Source organism: Periophthalmus magnuspinnatus, chromosome 10 (genome assembly GCF_009829125.3).
Source record: "Periophthalmus magnuspinnatus isolate fPerMag1 chromosome 10, fPerMag1.2.pri, whole genome shotgun sequence".
Taxonomy (NCBI): Eukaryota; Metazoa; Chordata; class Actinopteri; order Gobiiformes; family Gobiidae; genus Periophthalmus; species Periophthalmus magnuspinnatus.
The window spans coordinates 836,257-855,139 of record NC_047135.1 but is presented as its reverse complement, the minus strand read 5'-3'; the positions used below and the strand labels follow the sequence as shown (position 1 = coordinate 855,139).

The 18,883-nt window shown below is 39.8% G+C and overlaps 1 protein-coding gene across 1 annotated transcript in view; it reads left to right on the top strand.

Moving 5' to 3' along the window:
* tenm2a (teneurin transmembrane protein 2a) overlaps positions 1 to 18,883 on the top strand; it is a 369,550-nt gene that overhangs the window by 272,745 nt on the left and 77,922 nt on the right. Inside the window, exons 6-8 of the mRNA XM_055224657.1 lie at positions 7,884 to 8,006; positions 10,246 to 10,451; positions 12,232 to 12,427. Of these exons, the coding sequence (XP_055080632.1) occupies positions 7,884 to 8,006; positions 10,246 to 10,451; positions 12,232 to 12,427 (525 nt within the window). The remainder of the gene's footprint in view (positions 1 to 7,883; positions 8,007 to 10,245; positions 10,452 to 12,231; positions 12,428 to 18,883) is intronic.

Genomic DNA, 18,883 nt, shown 5'->3' with positions numbered 1-18,883 from the left:
AAAAAATCATAAGAACAATATAATGACTTTGTATTATTAAAGTTTTTTAAAATGTGGTTTCAAAAATATCGAAAATCAGATACGAATCAAAACTGAAACCAGTGAAAATAAATAAAAACTCAACAAAAAAACAAAACATAAACATGAGAAAAAACAGAAAAAACATCCACACAGAACCACAGAGAACTCAAAACTACACTTTATTATTATTTATTATTTATTTTTATGTTTATGTCTTCATCAAAATCAGTATCGAGAGTCAGATCTTTTTCCTCAGGGTCATTTTCTTTTCTTTCCCTTCTTAATTTTAGTATCGTGACAATAGAGTTTAAACAAAACTGTTAAAATCACACGTCAAATGTTTATTTTAAATTAATAAAAACAACAAAACCACAAACAAACTCCTGTTAAAGTCGTGTTTAAAGTAAAAACGCAGAGGTGTCGATATAAACATTTAAACTGTGAACATCAGACTCAAATGACGAAATGTTTCTCTTCGTTTTCTTTTGTTCTGTTCATGTTTAAATGTTTTTTTATGCAAAGTGGCAAAAAACAAACTGAACTGAAGGATTAGATTTTAGACTTTAAGGTCAAGTCCAGGGATTTAACGGGAAGAAAACTGGGACCAAACCAGAAGAAGAACAGGTTTAACATGAATAATAATAAAGCAGCATGTTTATTATGGAGCCGTTATTCAGAGGCTCAAAGTGGATTTACATTTAGTGATAAAAAGATAAAGATTAAACTGGAGCCAAACCAGAACAAAAGAGACAAAACTGAGACAAATGTTTAATACAACTGTTTTTTTAAAGACAGAACGACTGGACTAGGACTGAGTGTCTTTAAGAAGTTGCCAATACTTATTTTTATAATTTTAATATTATTATTATTATTATTATTACATTGTATTATTTCTATATATTTATTTTGTCTTTATTGTGTATTTATTACTATTATTATTATTATTATTATATTGTATTATTTCTATGTTTATTTTGTCTTTATTGTGTATTTATTATTATTACTATTATTATTATTATTATTATTATTACATTGTATTATTTCTATATATTTGTTTTGTCTTTATTGTGTATTTATTATTATTATTATTATTATTATTATTATTATTATTATTATTATTATTATTATTATTATTATTATATTATTTCTATATATTTGTTTTGTCTTTATTGTGTATTTATTATTATTATTATTATTATTATATTGTATTATTTCTATATATTTATTTTGTCTTTATTGTGTATTTATTATTATTATTATTATTATTATTATTATTATTATTATATTGTATTATTTCTATGTTTATTTTGTCTTTATTGTGTATTTATTATTATTATTATTATTATTATTATTATTATTATTATTATTATTATTATTATTATTATTATTACTAGCTGGTTGTAATCTGTAGCTGCAGTTCAGAACAATATTTGAATAAAAATTTTATCACAAAAAAGAAGTTGCTGATAAGACACGATCTCGATACAGCGCAGTGTCGATCCGATACAATACGATACGATATATTTCAAATCGATTCGATACGATTCAGTGAAAAATAAAGGCTTTTGGGACATTTATGATCAACCCCATTTTCACAAAAAATAAATATGAATTTTATTTGAAGATGAATGAACATAAAGTGTTTTGTTTTGGGGTAAAAACACATCAGACTGTTCCATGTGTCAGTTTTATTCATCCACAGTTTAAACGAGCTCCACATTTACATTTACACAGAGACATGTGCAGTTTAACGACTCTGAACGAGCAAAACATATCGACTAAAACAACTGTGACAATAAAAGTCTTTATTAAACCAAAGTTAATGTGAAATAAACCAGTTTGAATCAAAACAGTGAATCAAATGTTGTGCATAAACCAGCCTCTTTCCTCTAAACAAGTCACACAAACGTCGAGCTGTGACAGAATCATTTGGTGAAATATACAAAAAATACAGCCCCCGATATCGATACTGTATCATTCAATTAAATTATGCAATATATGGTTATTTCAGTGTTTTTGCTCCGCCCCAAACTGGACCAGATCCGATCAGTAAATCCTCTGATGACGTTTATTTAAAGGATTTGAACTGATCCGATACTTGAAGCTGAGTCTGATTCAGTGACAGTATCAGTATCAGTATCAGTATCAGTGTTTTAAACCCAGTATCTTCATCTTTGGACGTGTTTGTTTCTTCCGTTTCACGTCGTGTGTGTTTAGACTCCGCCTTCTCACAGTTTGAGACGGTGACTTTTCCTTTGTGAATTATACATGCAGATTACATAAAAACCTTCATGAACAAATGGATCTATTTTTAATCATCTCTCGTTAAACCCGCGTCTCTGTGATCTCCTCCACACGTGATTTTTCTTTCTCATCTTCTCACCTAAATCTATTACAAGTGTGAAATCCCAGACTCTATCGACGGGATCTGAAGCGTCGTACTCTCTGAAAACCCTCCGAGTTTACGCCGCAGCTTTTATTTCAGCTTTCCAGTGCGAGCTCCAAAACAGTAATTACAACAATTACAATCTGCAAAAGAAAAGGTTCAAAGCGACAGAACCAGAAACACCTAAATACATCCATTTCACTCATTTTGTTTAAATTATGAACTAACAAAGTTGCAAGTATAATAGCTTTGTCAAGAAATGGTTTGGCTGCTGCTTTTTTGTGCAAAGAAAAACCTGTTGCAGAGGCTTTGAGCTGCAGCTGCGAAGGAGTAAGAGTGCCCCCTGTTGGCCTAAGGTGGAAGTGGAGGCAGAGGAGGGACTGGCTCACACAGATGAGGAGAGGAGGAAGAGGAGGGGACTCGCTCACACAGATGAGGAGGCACAATGCGCTGACTATAGGCCTGTCTGCTGCAGTTCTTGGGGTTGACCCAGATTGTGAGCTACAATAGAAAACGCTATTGCTAACTGTCGCCTGCTGATTCAATGGACCATCTTTCCATCGAGTGAGCGGCGTGATAGGATCAGTGTGTGTGTGTGAGTGTGTGTGAGTGTGTAGGGGTGTGTGTGTGTGTGTGTGACAGCGGGTTTGTGCATTATCTACAAGGATATAGGACAGGCAGCTGATAAGAAGAAAGGGAGGAGAAAAAAAGGGGATTCAAGGTAAAAGATACAAAGGCATGAAGGTCAGATTGATGAGGAGAGGAGGGCAAAGGGGAGGAAATGTAAGAGAGAGGACGGCTCTGGACACGGCTCTGGACACGGCTCTGGACACGGCTCTGGACACGGCTCTGGACACGGCTCTGGACACGGCTCTGGACAGTGATGCTCGGACGATAGGATCAGAAACAGCTCAAGGAAACGTTTGGGTCTGCAAAGAGTGTTTATTTATTTATTTGTTTGATTTATTTAGTGATGCCGAAGATGAGAACAGTGACAAGAAAACATAAGAGTAGATACTGCAACACAACAACGTACAGCAAAATACAACAACGTACAGCAAAATACAACAACGTACAGCAAAATACAACAACGTACAGCAAAATACAACAACGTACAGCAAAATACAACACAAAGTACAGCGAAATACAACACAACGTACAGCAAAATACAACAAAGTACAGCAAAATACAACACAACATACAGCAAAATACAACAACGTACAGCAAAATACAACAACGTACAGCAAAATACAACACAAAGTACAGCGAAATACAACACAACGTACAGCAAAATACAACAAAGTACAGCAAAATACAACAAAGTACAGCAAAATACAACACAACATACAGCAAAATACAACAACGTACAACAAAATACAACAACGTACAGCAAAATACAACAAAGTACAGCAAAATACAACACAACGTACAGCAAAATACAACACAACGTACAGCAAAATACAACAACGTACAGCAAAATACAACAACGTACAACAAAATACAACAACGTACAGCAAAATACAACACTACAGAAAGTAAATACTGATGAAATTCATATATATATATATATATATATATATATATATATATATATATATATATATAATGTGTGTGTGGGCTCCCCCTGTTGGACTAAATATATATAGAAATAAAATGAAACTAATGCTACAGATTTGAGCATTTTTCACAATAAATTGAGTTTAAATACATTTATACAGTTAAATATTCTGCTTCGTGTTTGGCTCTAGTTTTACAGATCACAAACAGTAAACACCAGAAAGTCTCTTCTGTTTTGGACATTTACTGAAGCAGGTGTAAAACTGTAACGTACAAAGAAATATAAACATATGACAATCATGCTTTTATTTATATGATAAACTCTGCAGAGCTACAGAAAACAACATACACAGGTAGTACTTTATTATAATATATGCACAACATTAGCTTAAAGTCAGCTACAGCTAATGAAACCTGTGTAAAACTGTTGATTAGCATCATGCTAACATGAATAGAAAATCCCACAGACATGCTAGCGCTATTAGCATCTTCTATTTTAGCACGAATATACAGTGTAAATCAACTTAAAGTGCCTCAAATGAGTTTATAGAGCGAGTTAACATGTTATAACGTGACAATACTCACAGACAGATGTTTGCACGAGGACAAATGACACTTTAAAGAGCTTAAACAGAGAAAAATAACTCAACTGTTGAAAGTCTGAAACAATATGGACGCTACGGTGGCTCTGAATGGACAAAACACATAAGGTCAAATTAAAAATATCTTACTCCACTGGGGGCAGAACGATAAATTATAAATACATTTATACAGTTTAAATACATTTATACAGTTTAAATATATTTATACAGTTTAAATACATTTATACAGTCAGTCCCAAAATCAAGAAAAATGTCATTATATTTGATAAATGTTTTGTGTTTAACCAGACGCAGGAGTTTTCACTGAACACTCCTCAGAAAACTGTTTCTTTCCTCTTTTTCGTTCCTTGTTCCCGTTGGCTCTGCAGGCGTCTGCTCCGCCTGATGTGTGATGTTATTCAAAATGTGACAAAAGCAAACCAAATATCTCCAAAATCAACTGGATTTGTCTTTTGTTGAACGCTTTGGTGATGTTCTAATGTTTTAACGCTGGTGAAAAGGCCGCTCTTTAATCCGACGGTTACAGTCTGTGAACAGAGAGTTTAGCAGCGTTTAAAGACACACCGTCTGTTTTATGTTTTGTGTAGGAGCGTTTTGAGGATCTATTTGAGTGCATCACACGCCTGAGTCTGTCCCTGAGAAAATCCTTCACTTTATCTTCAATAATATAATTTTATTTAATTATTTATTTGTTTTTTGCCAATAAACATATTCCTGAAGGTCCAATAAGACGCAAAACTGACTCTTGTAGCTTTAGTCCATGTTCTAATCCTGTTTTCTCCTCAAAAACAGACCTGGACTTGTGTCTTGTTTCATTCTCACATGTTTGAGTCGCACTTTATTATTAGTCTGTCACATCTACAAAGCTCAAAATGTGACGTTCCACCTTGTGATGTCATCAAGTGGTAGTTTTCAAGTGAACACTACACTTTTACCTTTAGTTCAGTCGAGATAAGAGACAACTCCAGGACTGAAATGATCCAAATGATTCTATAAATGAAGGTGTGTGGAGTTTAAAAACACAGTGGAGCACTTCCTGTATCACCACATGATGACATCACAAGGTGGAACAGAGCGTTTTCAGTCATAAATCTGCAGGTTTGTGTGTTAAACATGTGCAAATGAAACAAAAATCAACTCCAGGTCTGTGTGTGACGAGGAAACGACATTAGAACAGATCAGAGTCATATCGCCGCTTTAATAACCGTTACATTCTATTAAAAACATAAAAATAAATCCGTCCCACTCCGCCGCACGCCGCCGCACGCCGCTGTGTTCAGCCGTGTGTTTTCGGGGGTCGTTTTCCTCCCGCGTTTGTTTCTGGTGCTGTTGTTTACGGGGGAGGAGAGGTTTGGCAGCGGGATAAGGAGGTGAGAAACACGGGGAGAGTAAAGAGCTGACACAGTCTTCTACAGCAGCTCCGCAATAACACAATAACAGCGTCCAGGACAAAAGGCGAAGGGGAGGCCATCTGTCACCTGCGCCGCACAACGCCGCGTAAAGGGCCACGATAAAGGGGCCGCGATAAAGGGCCCCAGGAGCTGTCACGCTCACACTGGAGCCGCCAGACGTTTGGGCTGGAACCACTCAAACCCACAGACAAGTCTTAAAAGTTTATAATTGTACGTTTTGTAAGTCTTACTGGAGGTACGGGTGGGCGACTGGGACAAAAGTCAGTTTATTTTTCACATTATCTTGGTATCGATAATTGGATATTTTAACAATGCTTCACAGATGTGTCTTTAAACACCTCGGTTTAGGTTCAAGTCTCACAGAACATGAACGGACCCTCAGATAAAACACTAAAACACACAATTATACCTGGAGTAGCATTAATGTTTGGTTTGTTTTTAATACTTTTAATTCTGAGTGATTTACACGTTATTTCCACACAACAATCACAGTATTATCCATTTCTGATGCATCCAGCGCCTCCTCCGTCTGTACAGAGGGTTAAATAAGTCTCACTTCTTCCGTCTCCATTTCGAGCATCAATCTTTCATTTGTTTCACTCGACTCAGATCGTACAGATGCATTAATCTCTGCTCCACTTTGTGTTTGTTCTGCTGTGACAGACTCCAAATAAAGATGATTATTTCTGTCGACACAGTAAAGTATTTAGACCAGAGACTCTGAAGAACATCGGCAAAACTTTAGACCTGGTTTAGTCCTGGTTTAGACCTGGTTCAGTCATGGTTTAGTTCTGCTTAAGTCCTGGTTTAGTCCCGGTTTAGTCCCGGTTTAGTCCCGGTTTAGTCCCGGTTCAGTCCCGGTTTAGTCCCGGTTTAGTCTCGGTTTAGTCCTGGTTTAGTCCTGGTTCAGTCCTGGTTCAGTCCTGGTTTAGTCCTGGTTTAGTCCTGGTTTAGCCCTGGTTTAGTCCTGGTTTAGTCCTGGTTTAGTCCTGGTTTAGTCCTGGTTCAGTCCCGGTTCAGTCCCGGTTCAGTCTCAGTTTAGTCCTGGTTTAGTCCTGGTTCAGTCCTGGTTTAGTCCTGGTTTAGCCCTGGTTTAGTCCTGGTTTAATCCTGGTTTAGTCCTGGTTCAGTCCTGGTTTAGTCCTGGTTTATTTCATGTTTACATTTAAGTCAAATTAACTGAACAGATTAAGGCTGTAGTACCACCCCTCACCTGGAGGGGGAGGCGCCCTGTACAAACCAGTGTATCATGTTGGTGCAGTGCATGTTGGATCAAAACAGGAACAAATTCTGTCAGATTTTTGTGTTTATTTTTCCATATTTAATGGAGTCTGTAGTTTGGAGGAGAATCTTCAGTCTGGTGTTCACTTTACTTTTGTATCTTTTAAATCTATTTGACACTTTCACGTCTCTTCAAACTGAACATACTTTTATAACATGAAGCTCAGCAGAGATTTACTGAATGTCTCTCCCCGCTCTCTCCCTCCCGTCTGCAGACCACAGCCATTTATCAGTGAGTTCAGCTCATTTTTAGACGTAAACATTGTATTGAAATGAACATTTTCTGACATAAATGATGTGACACGTGTCGGACTCAGGTCTTTGTCTGAGGTGGAGTTTTCAGCAGTGACAGCTCCATGTTTTTGTTAAAAGCTCATTATTATGATCAAATTAAAAACAAAAACGCAGATTGAAAAGCTCCCGGTGGATCAGAGCCGCTCTCCTCCCTGTGTCTGTGTCTGTGTAAAAGCTGAAAACACACGAGCCTGAGCAGATTTTAAGTGTCTCTGTGTCGTCCCCAGAACCACAGACACGAGCTCCATGTGGCCCAGGCTCTAACCCTCTCTCCTCCTCTCTCCTCCTCTCTCCTCCTCTCCTCCTCTCTCCTCCTCTTTGTGCTCACAGCCATCAACGTCCTGGGTCTGACGTGGCAGCTCAAACCGTCCGACGGGCCGATGCTGAACAACGGGCTGGGAGCGGGTTTGCCTGTCAACAGCGACGTGGCCACGCTGCCCTCCGGAGGCAGAGGTAAGAAGTGACGCCAGCGCAGACACGAGACAGAGCCACAGAGGAGCCACACTGTGCATGAGCCACACTGTGCATGAGCCACACTGTGCATGAGCCACACTGTGCATGAGCCACACTGTTTTACTGTGACTGTGGCTCATTTCACTGTGAGCAGAGCAGTCAGAGGGAATTATGGGTAAAGGAGGAGCTAGAATGGAGAGATCAGAGTTTGTGTGTTCAGGTTTGAGTAGTAGCAGTAATAGTAGTAGTAGTAGTAGCAGTAGTAGTAGTAGTAGTAGTAGTAGCAGTAGCAGTAGCAGTAGTAGTAGTAGTAGTAGTAGTAGTAGTAGCAGTAGCAGTAGCAGTAGCAGTAGCAGTAGCAGTAGCAGCAGTAGCAGTAGCAGTAGCAGTAGTAGCAGTAGCAGTAGCAGTAGCAGTAGCAGCAGTAGCAGTAGCAGTAGCAGTAGTAGCAGTAGCAGTAGCAGTAGTAGCAGTAGCAGTAGCAGTAGTAGCAGTAGCAGTAGCAGTAGTAGTAGTAGCAGTAGCAGTAGCAGTAGCAGTAGTAGTAGTAGTAGTAGCAGTAGCAGTAGCAGTAGCAGTAGTAGTAGTAGTAGTAGTAGTAGTCGTAGTAGGAGCAGTTCTCATGTACTTCAGGACATGTTTAGTTGAAAGTGCAGTTTTATATTTGTGATATTTGTGAGGTAGTAGTAGTAGTAGTAGTAGCAGAGGGGCAGGAGAGGAGGTGAGGAGGAAAGGAGAAGAGGAGAGGAGGTTAGAACGAGGAGGAGGAGGAGAAGAGGTGAGGGGGCGAGGAGGAGGTGAGGAGAGGTGAGGAGAAGAGAGGAGGAGGTGATGAGGATTAGAGAAGGAGGTGAGGAGAGGAGAGGAGAGGAGGAGGTGAGGAGGAGGAGAGTGTTCAGGGACACACTAGTGGAACTGGTTAAAAACAAGATGTTTTAAATTCTGCTCCTGCTGTGAGTCTCACTAAAAACAGACTGAGCCTCAGAGAGTTTCATAATTCATGACACAACAGCAGAAGAAGAAGAAGCAGCAATAGGAGGAGGAGTAGCTGTAGCTGTTGTAGCAGGAGTAGCAGGAGTAGCTGTAGTTGTAGTGTTTCTCATCTGGGGGAGATGATTGTTGTTGTTGTTGTTGTTGATCTGTTTCTGTTCTGCTCTCGTTGCTGGATGCTGCCCCTGCACAGCCCTGCTCATTTTAGCTCAAACAGTTAATGATGCAGAGGAACATGAAGTAAAATCAGTAAAGTACTGTACACATGTTATGTATCTGCACAAGTACAAAGTGAATACTTTTACTTTTACTTGAGTACATTTGAGAGCAGTATCTGTACTTTTACTCCACTACATTTATGAACTGCACTGAAAAGTAAAAGTATTTTTCTTATTGTGTGAGATCTGCAGAAAAGTCTCAGGGTTTATTTTTAACATGTTCAGAATTTATAATCAGCTCAAATCTTCATCAAAATCACCACATTTGAAGTTTTATACGACTCAAAATCTGAGAAATACTTTTAATTTTTACTCTTTAAGTACATTTTTAAACAGGTACTTCATGTGAGTTTTACTTGTACCTGAGTATTTGTTTTCTCTGGTATTTGTACTTTTACTTGAGTACTTCTTCCACCTCTGACGACCTAAATTCAAAATACGTCTCTATATTTTTTATGTCATTCCGATTCGATTACATTTATGTCGTACTTATTCGATATTTGTCCAAGTGCTTTTCAGAGGAGCACTATGTAACTTTTCTGCTTTATCTGGAATATTCCAAGGCCATTTCTCCACAGATCTGACCTGTAACGTGGCCTCAGCTGCTCGTCTCTAAGTTTAACGCCATATTCCACTCAACTTCTGCGAGAAAAGTTACACAGTGTGGCTTTAACATGTCAATATTATTATTAACGGGCCAATTTATCAGTTTTTTATAAATCTGTCCTTTCAATAAACATAAATTATCTTTGTTTTCCCCGATAAATTCAGACTTTTTACACAATCGCTGGATTAAAGACATGTGTATATTGAGCTAGTGTTAGCATTTGAGCTAATTTGAAGCTAATTTGAAGCTAATTTGTGGGGCTAATGACGTCTAGCTCATCGTCTTTGTGTTTGATCTCAGACTGTTTGCAGTAGACTCTGATGATGATGATGATGATGATGATGATGATGATGATGAAGTACTGACTCGGGCGAATCACTTCACGTAATCACAGTTTATGCAGTTTCTTTTCCCCTGGCTCCAGGTCCGTGGGGGGGGAGGAACAGCAGCATAGACACCGGCAGCGTGGAGGTCGGGAGGAGGGTGACCCAGGAGGTGCCCCCCGGAGTCTTCTGGAGGTCCCTGCTTCACCTCAGCCAACCGCAGTTCCTCAAGTTCAACATATCGCTGGGGAAAGACGCTTTGTTTGGCGTGTACATCCGTAAAGGCCTCCCCCCGTCGCACGCGCAGGTAAAAACAAAGATGGACGCTTCATTTATTCATGGAGATCGTAGATGAAACTTTACTTTATCATCCGTGTCACCTGCAGGATTTCAGATGATGCCAAAACATTCTACAGGCCTTAAAAACACAAACGTACCTACCATATTTTCCGGAGTATAAGTCGCACCAGCCAAAAAATGCATCGTAATGAAGAAAAAAAACATAAAAGTCGCATTTTTTGGGGGGAAATTTATTTTACAAAATCCGATAATACGTTTAAAACAGTTCAAATTCGTAACCGCGATGAGTTTAGTTTATAAACACGTTTCACATCTTTCCAGAGACCAAAAGCGGAGTTTAGCCGTCACGATAAAGCTAACAACACCTAGCACGCTAACATACTTCCTGATACTCGGACAATAAAACAAGATGCGACAGTAGCTCGGTTGCTAGTGCGTTTGTGACGGGGCCTTTAATGTTGTTTTAAAATACGGTGTCGAGTTTAACATTTGTAGATTTTGCGTCTGAGTGTTTTTTAACAAAATGCTAATGTCCCCGTTAGCAGCGATAGAGCGCTAACAAACATAGCGCAACGTATTAGCTAGCTCCATCTCTTCATATCTGTTCTGCTGCTTGTCTAATGCCCGACTTGAATCATTAAAGGGCCCGACACTTTAGGAGACACTTTATTATTAGTCTGTCACATCTCCAAAGCTCAAAACGCGACGTTCCACCTTGTGATGTCATCAAGTGGTAGTTTTTTTTTCCAAGCTAACAGCTCCTTTAACCGTTAGTTCAGCAGCGTTTGGCAATTCCAGGAGCTGAAATGATCCAAATGATTCTGGAAATGAAGGTGTGTGGAGTTTAAAAACACTTCCTGTATCGCCACTTGATGACATCACGAGGTGGAACGGAGCGTTTTCCGTTTGAGATAAGAACTCAGCCTAAATGTGCAGCGTTTGTTTGCACATTTAGGCTGAGTTCCAGGTTTGTTTGTGATGAGGAAACATTAGAACAGAGATCAGAGTCAACCCTTTAAGGTAATATGGGCCGTTTGAGGTAATATGGGCCGTTTAAGTGTCTGTTTCTCGTTTGTTTGTATCGTTTCATTAATAATTTCATCATCTGCATCTCGATATTTACTCATCTGAGGTCACAAAACACACAGAAACACTATGGGAAGTGTTAAAAACCCATTTACGATCCTCTGTGGGGGGTATTAGAAAAAAGCTAATTCTATCTTAGATTTTCTTAATTAACTTTCACACTAATGTAACTTTTACTGCCTCGTATTAATTAGAAACTACTCAATTAACACCAGATTTGATTTACAGAGCGAGATAATGGCATCCAGATAACGGCTTTAGCTCCTGCTCAAGTTTAGCTCTGAGACGCTTCTAAAACACACGTCCTGTGTCACTCTCCCACGATAAAACGCTACAAATGTAAATGAGTTCGGAGCTTGTTGATTGGTCAGGACGTCGTGCAGTGGGAGGGGCTAAAGGCGGGACGTGTCAAAGAGCTAACGTAAATGTATTTTCTGTCGTTATTAGCGTGTTGTAAGTGTCCGCAGAGCCTCCACAGTGTGTTTAACCTGCTGGGTGTTAGCGTTAGCATTAGCATTAGCCGCAGACGTTCTGGGGGGGAAAAAAGAGCGGTATCGGATCGGTGATTTGGTCTGAGTACTCGACGATACCGATACCTGCAAACTGTGCGGTGTCAGAGCGTTTGTAGACACCAGCGTGAGTAGAACAACCCCGTCTTTAAGCTTTACGTTCACTCAAAATCCTCTTTTTTCCTCTCGCAGTACGATTATATGGAGCGTCTGGACGGGAAGGAGAAGTGGAGCGTGGTGGAGTCTCCGAGAGAGAGGCGGAGCATCCAGACGGTGGTGCTGAACGAGGCGGTGTTTGTGCAGTACCTGGACGCCGGAGCCTGGCACTTGGCTTTTTACAACGACGGCCGAGAACGAGAGACGGTGTCGTTTAGCACCAACGTCATGGGTAAGACGACACGCCGGAGCGCGGCCGGCGTTATGAGGTCAAAGGTTATACGACAGGTTTTTGTGATTGTTACTGGGTTTGGTGGGATTGTATCTTTGCTAAACGTTTATCATCATTTTAGACAAGTTAAGTAGAGTGTTTATAGAAATGTACATAGCTAATCTGCTAGCTGCCGCGTTCAAACAGGAAGTGATCACGGGGGCGCACTTCCTGCTCCATCGACTCCTCCATTTTGGTTTTAAATGTTCGTATTAACCCTCGACATGATCCTGGGGTTTTTATTTCACTCTTGTGTCTGTAAATCAAGATCTGAACATTAATAACAGACAAATCAGGTCCTTCTTTCCTGTTAGCGTTAGCAACAGGTTTGATTGACAGCGTTGCTAAGCACTCGTTTCCTGGAAGAGGCGTCTTCACCAGCCTCGCTCTGATTGGCTCTTTGGTTGCTATGATACTCACGGTAATTCCTAATAAGGGCCCTCAGCTCCAAATTAGCCGCTATAACTGCTAGCCTCACTTGGTCCACTTCTTTATACAGTCCATGTGCGGACGTAAAGTCGTACTGTGGGACATTCGAGTCAAGGTAATAACATCTGAATGTAGACAAACAGGTGGCAGACCTTCTACCAGAAAAGTTACACAGTGTACCTTTACGTGATAGATGATAGATCCGTGTTCACGCCGGTATTTGAACCTGATCGGACCCAGTTTAATCGTCTGGGGAGGAGCGTTACCTTCAACATCCTCGCTCCGGATTGGCTCTTTGGTTGCTATGATACTCGCGGTCAGAATTCCAGATACGGAACTCGGCTTCACATTCGCCGCTACACCTGCGCCGGCCTCGATGAGCTTCATTTGGAGCTGAATCTGCGCCGACGTCAGACTCAGTCACGTCTTTACACCGTCTGTTTTTACGTGGCAGTTTGTGGAAAAATACGGGAGCGACGTTCTTCAACATAAAACTCTCTGCTCGTGTTTGTTTTGGTTTAATCACGGCGCAGTTTGTTGTTACTCTGCGTTTGTCACATCTGCTGCTCGTGTCCAACCAGGAGCGAACGCTATAAACCAGAAACTCCCAAAAAACTTTTAGATTTTTTGTAGAAAAGTCATGTGCACTTTAAAGTATTGATGCGTAAAAGAAAAAGTATAGGGAAGGAAAAGTTGGAATAAAACATGAGGCCTTAAAAGACGCGTTACGCAAGAGGGAGCTGCAGATGTCTTATTACGAGCTGATTTTCAAACCGCTCCAGACGAGTCACGACAAACGTGGTTTCACTTTAAAACAGCATTTAAGACGAGTCTGGGTTTTATTTAACACGTCTGAGCACTTGAACTAGAGCTGAACCTAAACATCGTTACAAAAATTAGTCAGAGGAATGTCAGTCTCTGCGCTGAAATGTCACTGTAAAGTCTGTTCTGACTCTTTAAAGCCCCAGTGTGTAACTTTTTGAAGTGGAAATAGAAAGTTAAAACCGTTCTGTGAAACCTTCTTCATGGAGATACAAACATTTTATGCCAAACTGTGTAAGATTAAACACAAAGGAACTCATCTCCATGGAAACAAGCAGGTGTAGCCCCTCCTCCAGGACAAATGTGAGTCAGGTCTGTGGAGAGTCTGCCCAGAGTGAGGACATTTTAAAACACGTTTGTATTTTCTGGCTGTGACGTTACGTATTGTGGCTTTAAAAATCTTAACAGCACAAAAACCAGAGTGTTATATTTGTGTTAGTCCCTAAAATGACGTAAAATGATGAAAGTGCAGTGTTGCAACAGGAAAGTACACAGAATACAGAGCACAGAATAAGTACACTAAGAAGTCCAAAGTAAAAGTACACGATTCTCACAGTAAAAGTACACGATTCTCAAAGTAAAAGTGAACTCGAGTCATTCATTGGAAAAATATGCAAAAATGTTGTATTATTTTAAAATTTAATGAAAAATTGTCTCAATCTTCTTCGGGTCAGATCAGAGAAATCATAGTTTAATATAAATCCCGACACGTCCAGTTTATTCATTCTCTTCTTTATTTGTCTAATGAGCCCAGACTCTTTTTCATGTGTCCACTTAAAACATTTAAAACATTAAAAACAGGAGCAGGTTGATTATAAATGTTTATTTCCACATTATTAAAGTGCTGCAGTGGAGAGAGTTTGACATGTGTTTCAGATAAATTACATTTATGGGAATTTCCATTTCAGTTCTAGAGTTTTCCAGAGTTTTTCCAGTTTTTAGACCTGGACCATCATGAGATCTGGGATTAAAAGTTCAACAAACAAGCGACATATTGAGTCAGTCTGTCATCGTCATCCCATAAATACATTTAAAACATTACATTTATAAATATATAAATGCATTTACTCAGTGTTGTTCTTCTGACAGATGAAAGTTCTGAGTGAAACAGTCTAAAGTTTAAATCAGAGGCTGAAGTCTGTGTGTAAATTATATGTTTAACTCTGTGGCGTCGGAGCTTTCGGCGCCGATAGACTCGCGGTCGTGGACTTTCCATTTGTGCTTCGTGTAAATTCAAACGGCGTCTCAAAGCAGCGACATGAGGCTCTTTAAATATGTCACTGTCATTACGATAATGTGTCGCCCTCAAAGACGACCAATCAGAGCACAGGAGCCGGCGGGATTCTGAGGGTTAAAAATATTAATAATACGACTAAAATATGAAGGAACAGTTTGTTTTTTTACGAGATGTTCATTAAAACTGTTCGTTCTCGTTGTAAAGTGCACACAAATCAATGCACTTGGTCTTGTCTTCAAACTTTTCTCCAATTCAAGCTCTGATCCCAAACTACCCAGCAGCCCGAGCGGCGCCGCGCGAGCTTCTTAAATTGGCTGCGAGTCTCGAAACAGCGTCCTAAATAATTTGAAGTGTTTTGGAGGCACAAGCGAACGAACGAGGGCCGCGGGACAGACAGACTCAAGCCGAGCAAAAAAGTCTCCACTGCCAATATGTGGAGTCGGCCGCGTACGGCAAGAGGCGAGGGACAGAATTAAAGAGGGTTATTGAGAAAAGAAGAGACGGTGGCCAAAGCTAGAATGGACTGGAGTGGTTTGAAGGACGGGACGAGGACGGGACGAGGACCCACAGAGGCGGCCCAAAGAGGAGGTCGGGTCAGGGCTGAGAGGACGAAGAAGAGCCACTGTCTCCAGAGTCTGAAATGAAATGTGTCCAGAAACGTGGACAATGTGTCAGAAGAAAAACGACGACGATGATGCGACGATAGAACACGAGTTTAATCAAAAGGATCGTTTTATGGAAAAGCAGGTTGGCGTCTGAAGAAAAAGACTGTGAATGTATTTATGAATGTATTTATATAAATGTGTTTATGAATGTATTTATATAAATGTGTTTATGAATGTATTTATATAAATGTGTTTATATAAATGTGTTTATATAAATGTATTTATATAAATGTGTTTATATAAATGTATTTATAATGGACTAAGACGATAGACGTTTGTTGAACTTTGATACTGGACTTTTTAATCCCAGATCTCGATTGTCTCGTCTAAAAACTGTCTGCTCTAGAACTGAAATGCAAAAAAAAAGAGAAAAGTTTGGCTATTTTACTTTCCAAAAATGTGGGAGGTCAATCTGACGCACATGAAAAACTGGAGCCGCTGCAGAACTTTAAAAATGTGAGATAAACGTTTAAACTCAACCTGCTCCTGTGTTTACTGCTTTAAATGGACCTGTGTGTGTGTTTTTGTTTGTTTTTCTTTGTGTTGTTGTGTGTTGTGTGTTTGGACTCTCTCTGTAGGAGTAAAGAGAAATGAAATAAAAAATAATAATAATATTTTAGTATCATGGTCATATACAGACTCTGAAACACACACAGTGACTAAATCAAAATGTCAAAAAGAATAAATCAGTTCTGTTTCTGATATCACACTCACTAATATCACACTCACTGATATCACACTCACTAATATCACACTCACTAATATCACACTCACTAATATCACACTCACTAATATCACACTCACTGATATCACACTCACTAATATCTCACTCACTAATATCACACTCACTGATATCTCACTCACTAATATCACACTCACTAATATCACACTCACTGATATCTCACTCACTGACATCACACTCACTAATATCACTAATATCACACTCACTAATATCACACTCACTAATATCACACTCACTAATATCACACTCACTGATATCACACTCACTGATATCTCACTCACTAATATCACACTCACTGATATCTCACTCACTAATATCACACTCACTAATATCTCACTCACTGACATCACACTCACTAATATCACACTCACCGATATCACACTCACCGATATCACACTCACTAATATCACACTCACTAATATCACACTCACTAATATCACACTCACTAATATCACACTCACTAATATCTCACTCACTGATATCACACTCACTGATATCACACTCACTAATATCTCACTCACTGATATCACACTCACTAATATCACACTCACTAATATCACACTCACTAATATCACACTCACTGATATCACACTCACTAATATCACACTCACTAATATCACACTCACTGATATCTCACTCACTAATATCACACTGATATCTCACTCACTAATGTCACACTCACTAATATCACACTCACTAATATCACACTCACTAATATCACACTCACTAATATCACACTCACTGATATCACACTCACTAATATCTCACTCACTAATATCACACTCACTGATATCTCACTCACTAATATCACACTCACTAATATCACACTCACTAATATCACACTCACTGATATCACACTCACTAATATCACACTCACTAATATCACACTAATATCACACTCACTGATATCACACTCACTAATATCACACTCACTAATATCACACTCACTAATATCACACTCACTAATATCACACTCACTAATATCACACTCACTAATATCACACTCACTGATATCACACTCACTAATATCTCACTCACTAATATCACACTCACTGATATCTCACTCACTGACATCACACTCACTGATATCACACTCACCGATATCACACTCACCGATATCACACTCACTAATATCACACTCACTAATATCACACTCACTAATATCACACTCACTAATATCACACTCACTGATATCTCACTCACTGATATCACACTCACTAATATCACACTCACTAATATCACACTCACTGATATCTCACTCACTGACATCACACTCACTAATATCACACTCACCGATATCACACTCACCGATATCACACTCACTAATATCACACTCACTAATATCACACTCACTAATATCACACTCACTAATATCTCACTCACTGATATCACACTCACTGATATCACACTCACTAATATCTCACTCACTGATATCACACTCACTAATATCACACTCACTAATATCACACTCACTAATATCACACTCACTGATATCACACTCACTGATATCACACTCACTAATATCACACTCACTAATATCACACTCACTGATATCACACTCACTAATATCACACTCACTAATATCTCACTCACTAATATCACACTGATATCTCACTCACTAATGTCACACTCACTAATATCACACTCTCTGTTGGTGTTTGGGCCAAAGGTCCATCCTGAGGTTGTCAGTTCAAATCCCACAGTTTGTCCTTTAGACACTTTTACATCAGAAATATGTGCTGTCACTTTACAAATAAATAAAATATGAAATGAGAATGAGATCTGGTTCCCACGAGGCGAAATCAGGGAACGAGATGAGACGAGATCAGGGAGCGAGATGAGACGAGATCAGGGAGCGAGATGAGACGAGATCAGGGAGCGAGATGAGACTAGATCAGGGAGCAAGACTAGTCGAGATGAGGCGAGATTATGGAGCGAGATGAGACGAGATCAGGGAGCGAGATGAGACGAGATCAGGGAGCGAGATGAGACGAGATCAGGGAGCGAGATGAGACGAGATCAGGGAGCAAGACTAGTCGAGATGAGACGAGATCAGGGAGCGAGATGAGACGAGATCAGGGAGCGAGATGAGACGAGATCAGGGAGCGAGATGAGACTAGATCAGGGAGCAAGACTAGTCGAGATGAGGCGAGATTATGGAGCGAGATGAGACAAGATCAGGGAGCGAGATGAGACGAGATCAGGGAGCGAGATGAGACGAGATCAGGGAGCGAGATGAGACGAGATCAGGGAGCAAGACTAGTCGAGATGAGGCGAGATTATGGAGCGAGATGAGACGAGATCAGGGAGCGAGATGAGACGAGATCAGGGAGCGAGATGAGACTAGATCAGGGAGCAAGACTAGTCGAGATGAGGCGAGATTATGGAGCAAGATGAGACGAGATCAGGGAGCGAGATGAGACGAGATCAGGGAGCGAGATGAGACGAGATCAGGGAGCGAGATGAGACTAGATCAGGGAGCAAGACTAGTCGAGATGAGGCGAGATTATGGAGCGAGATGA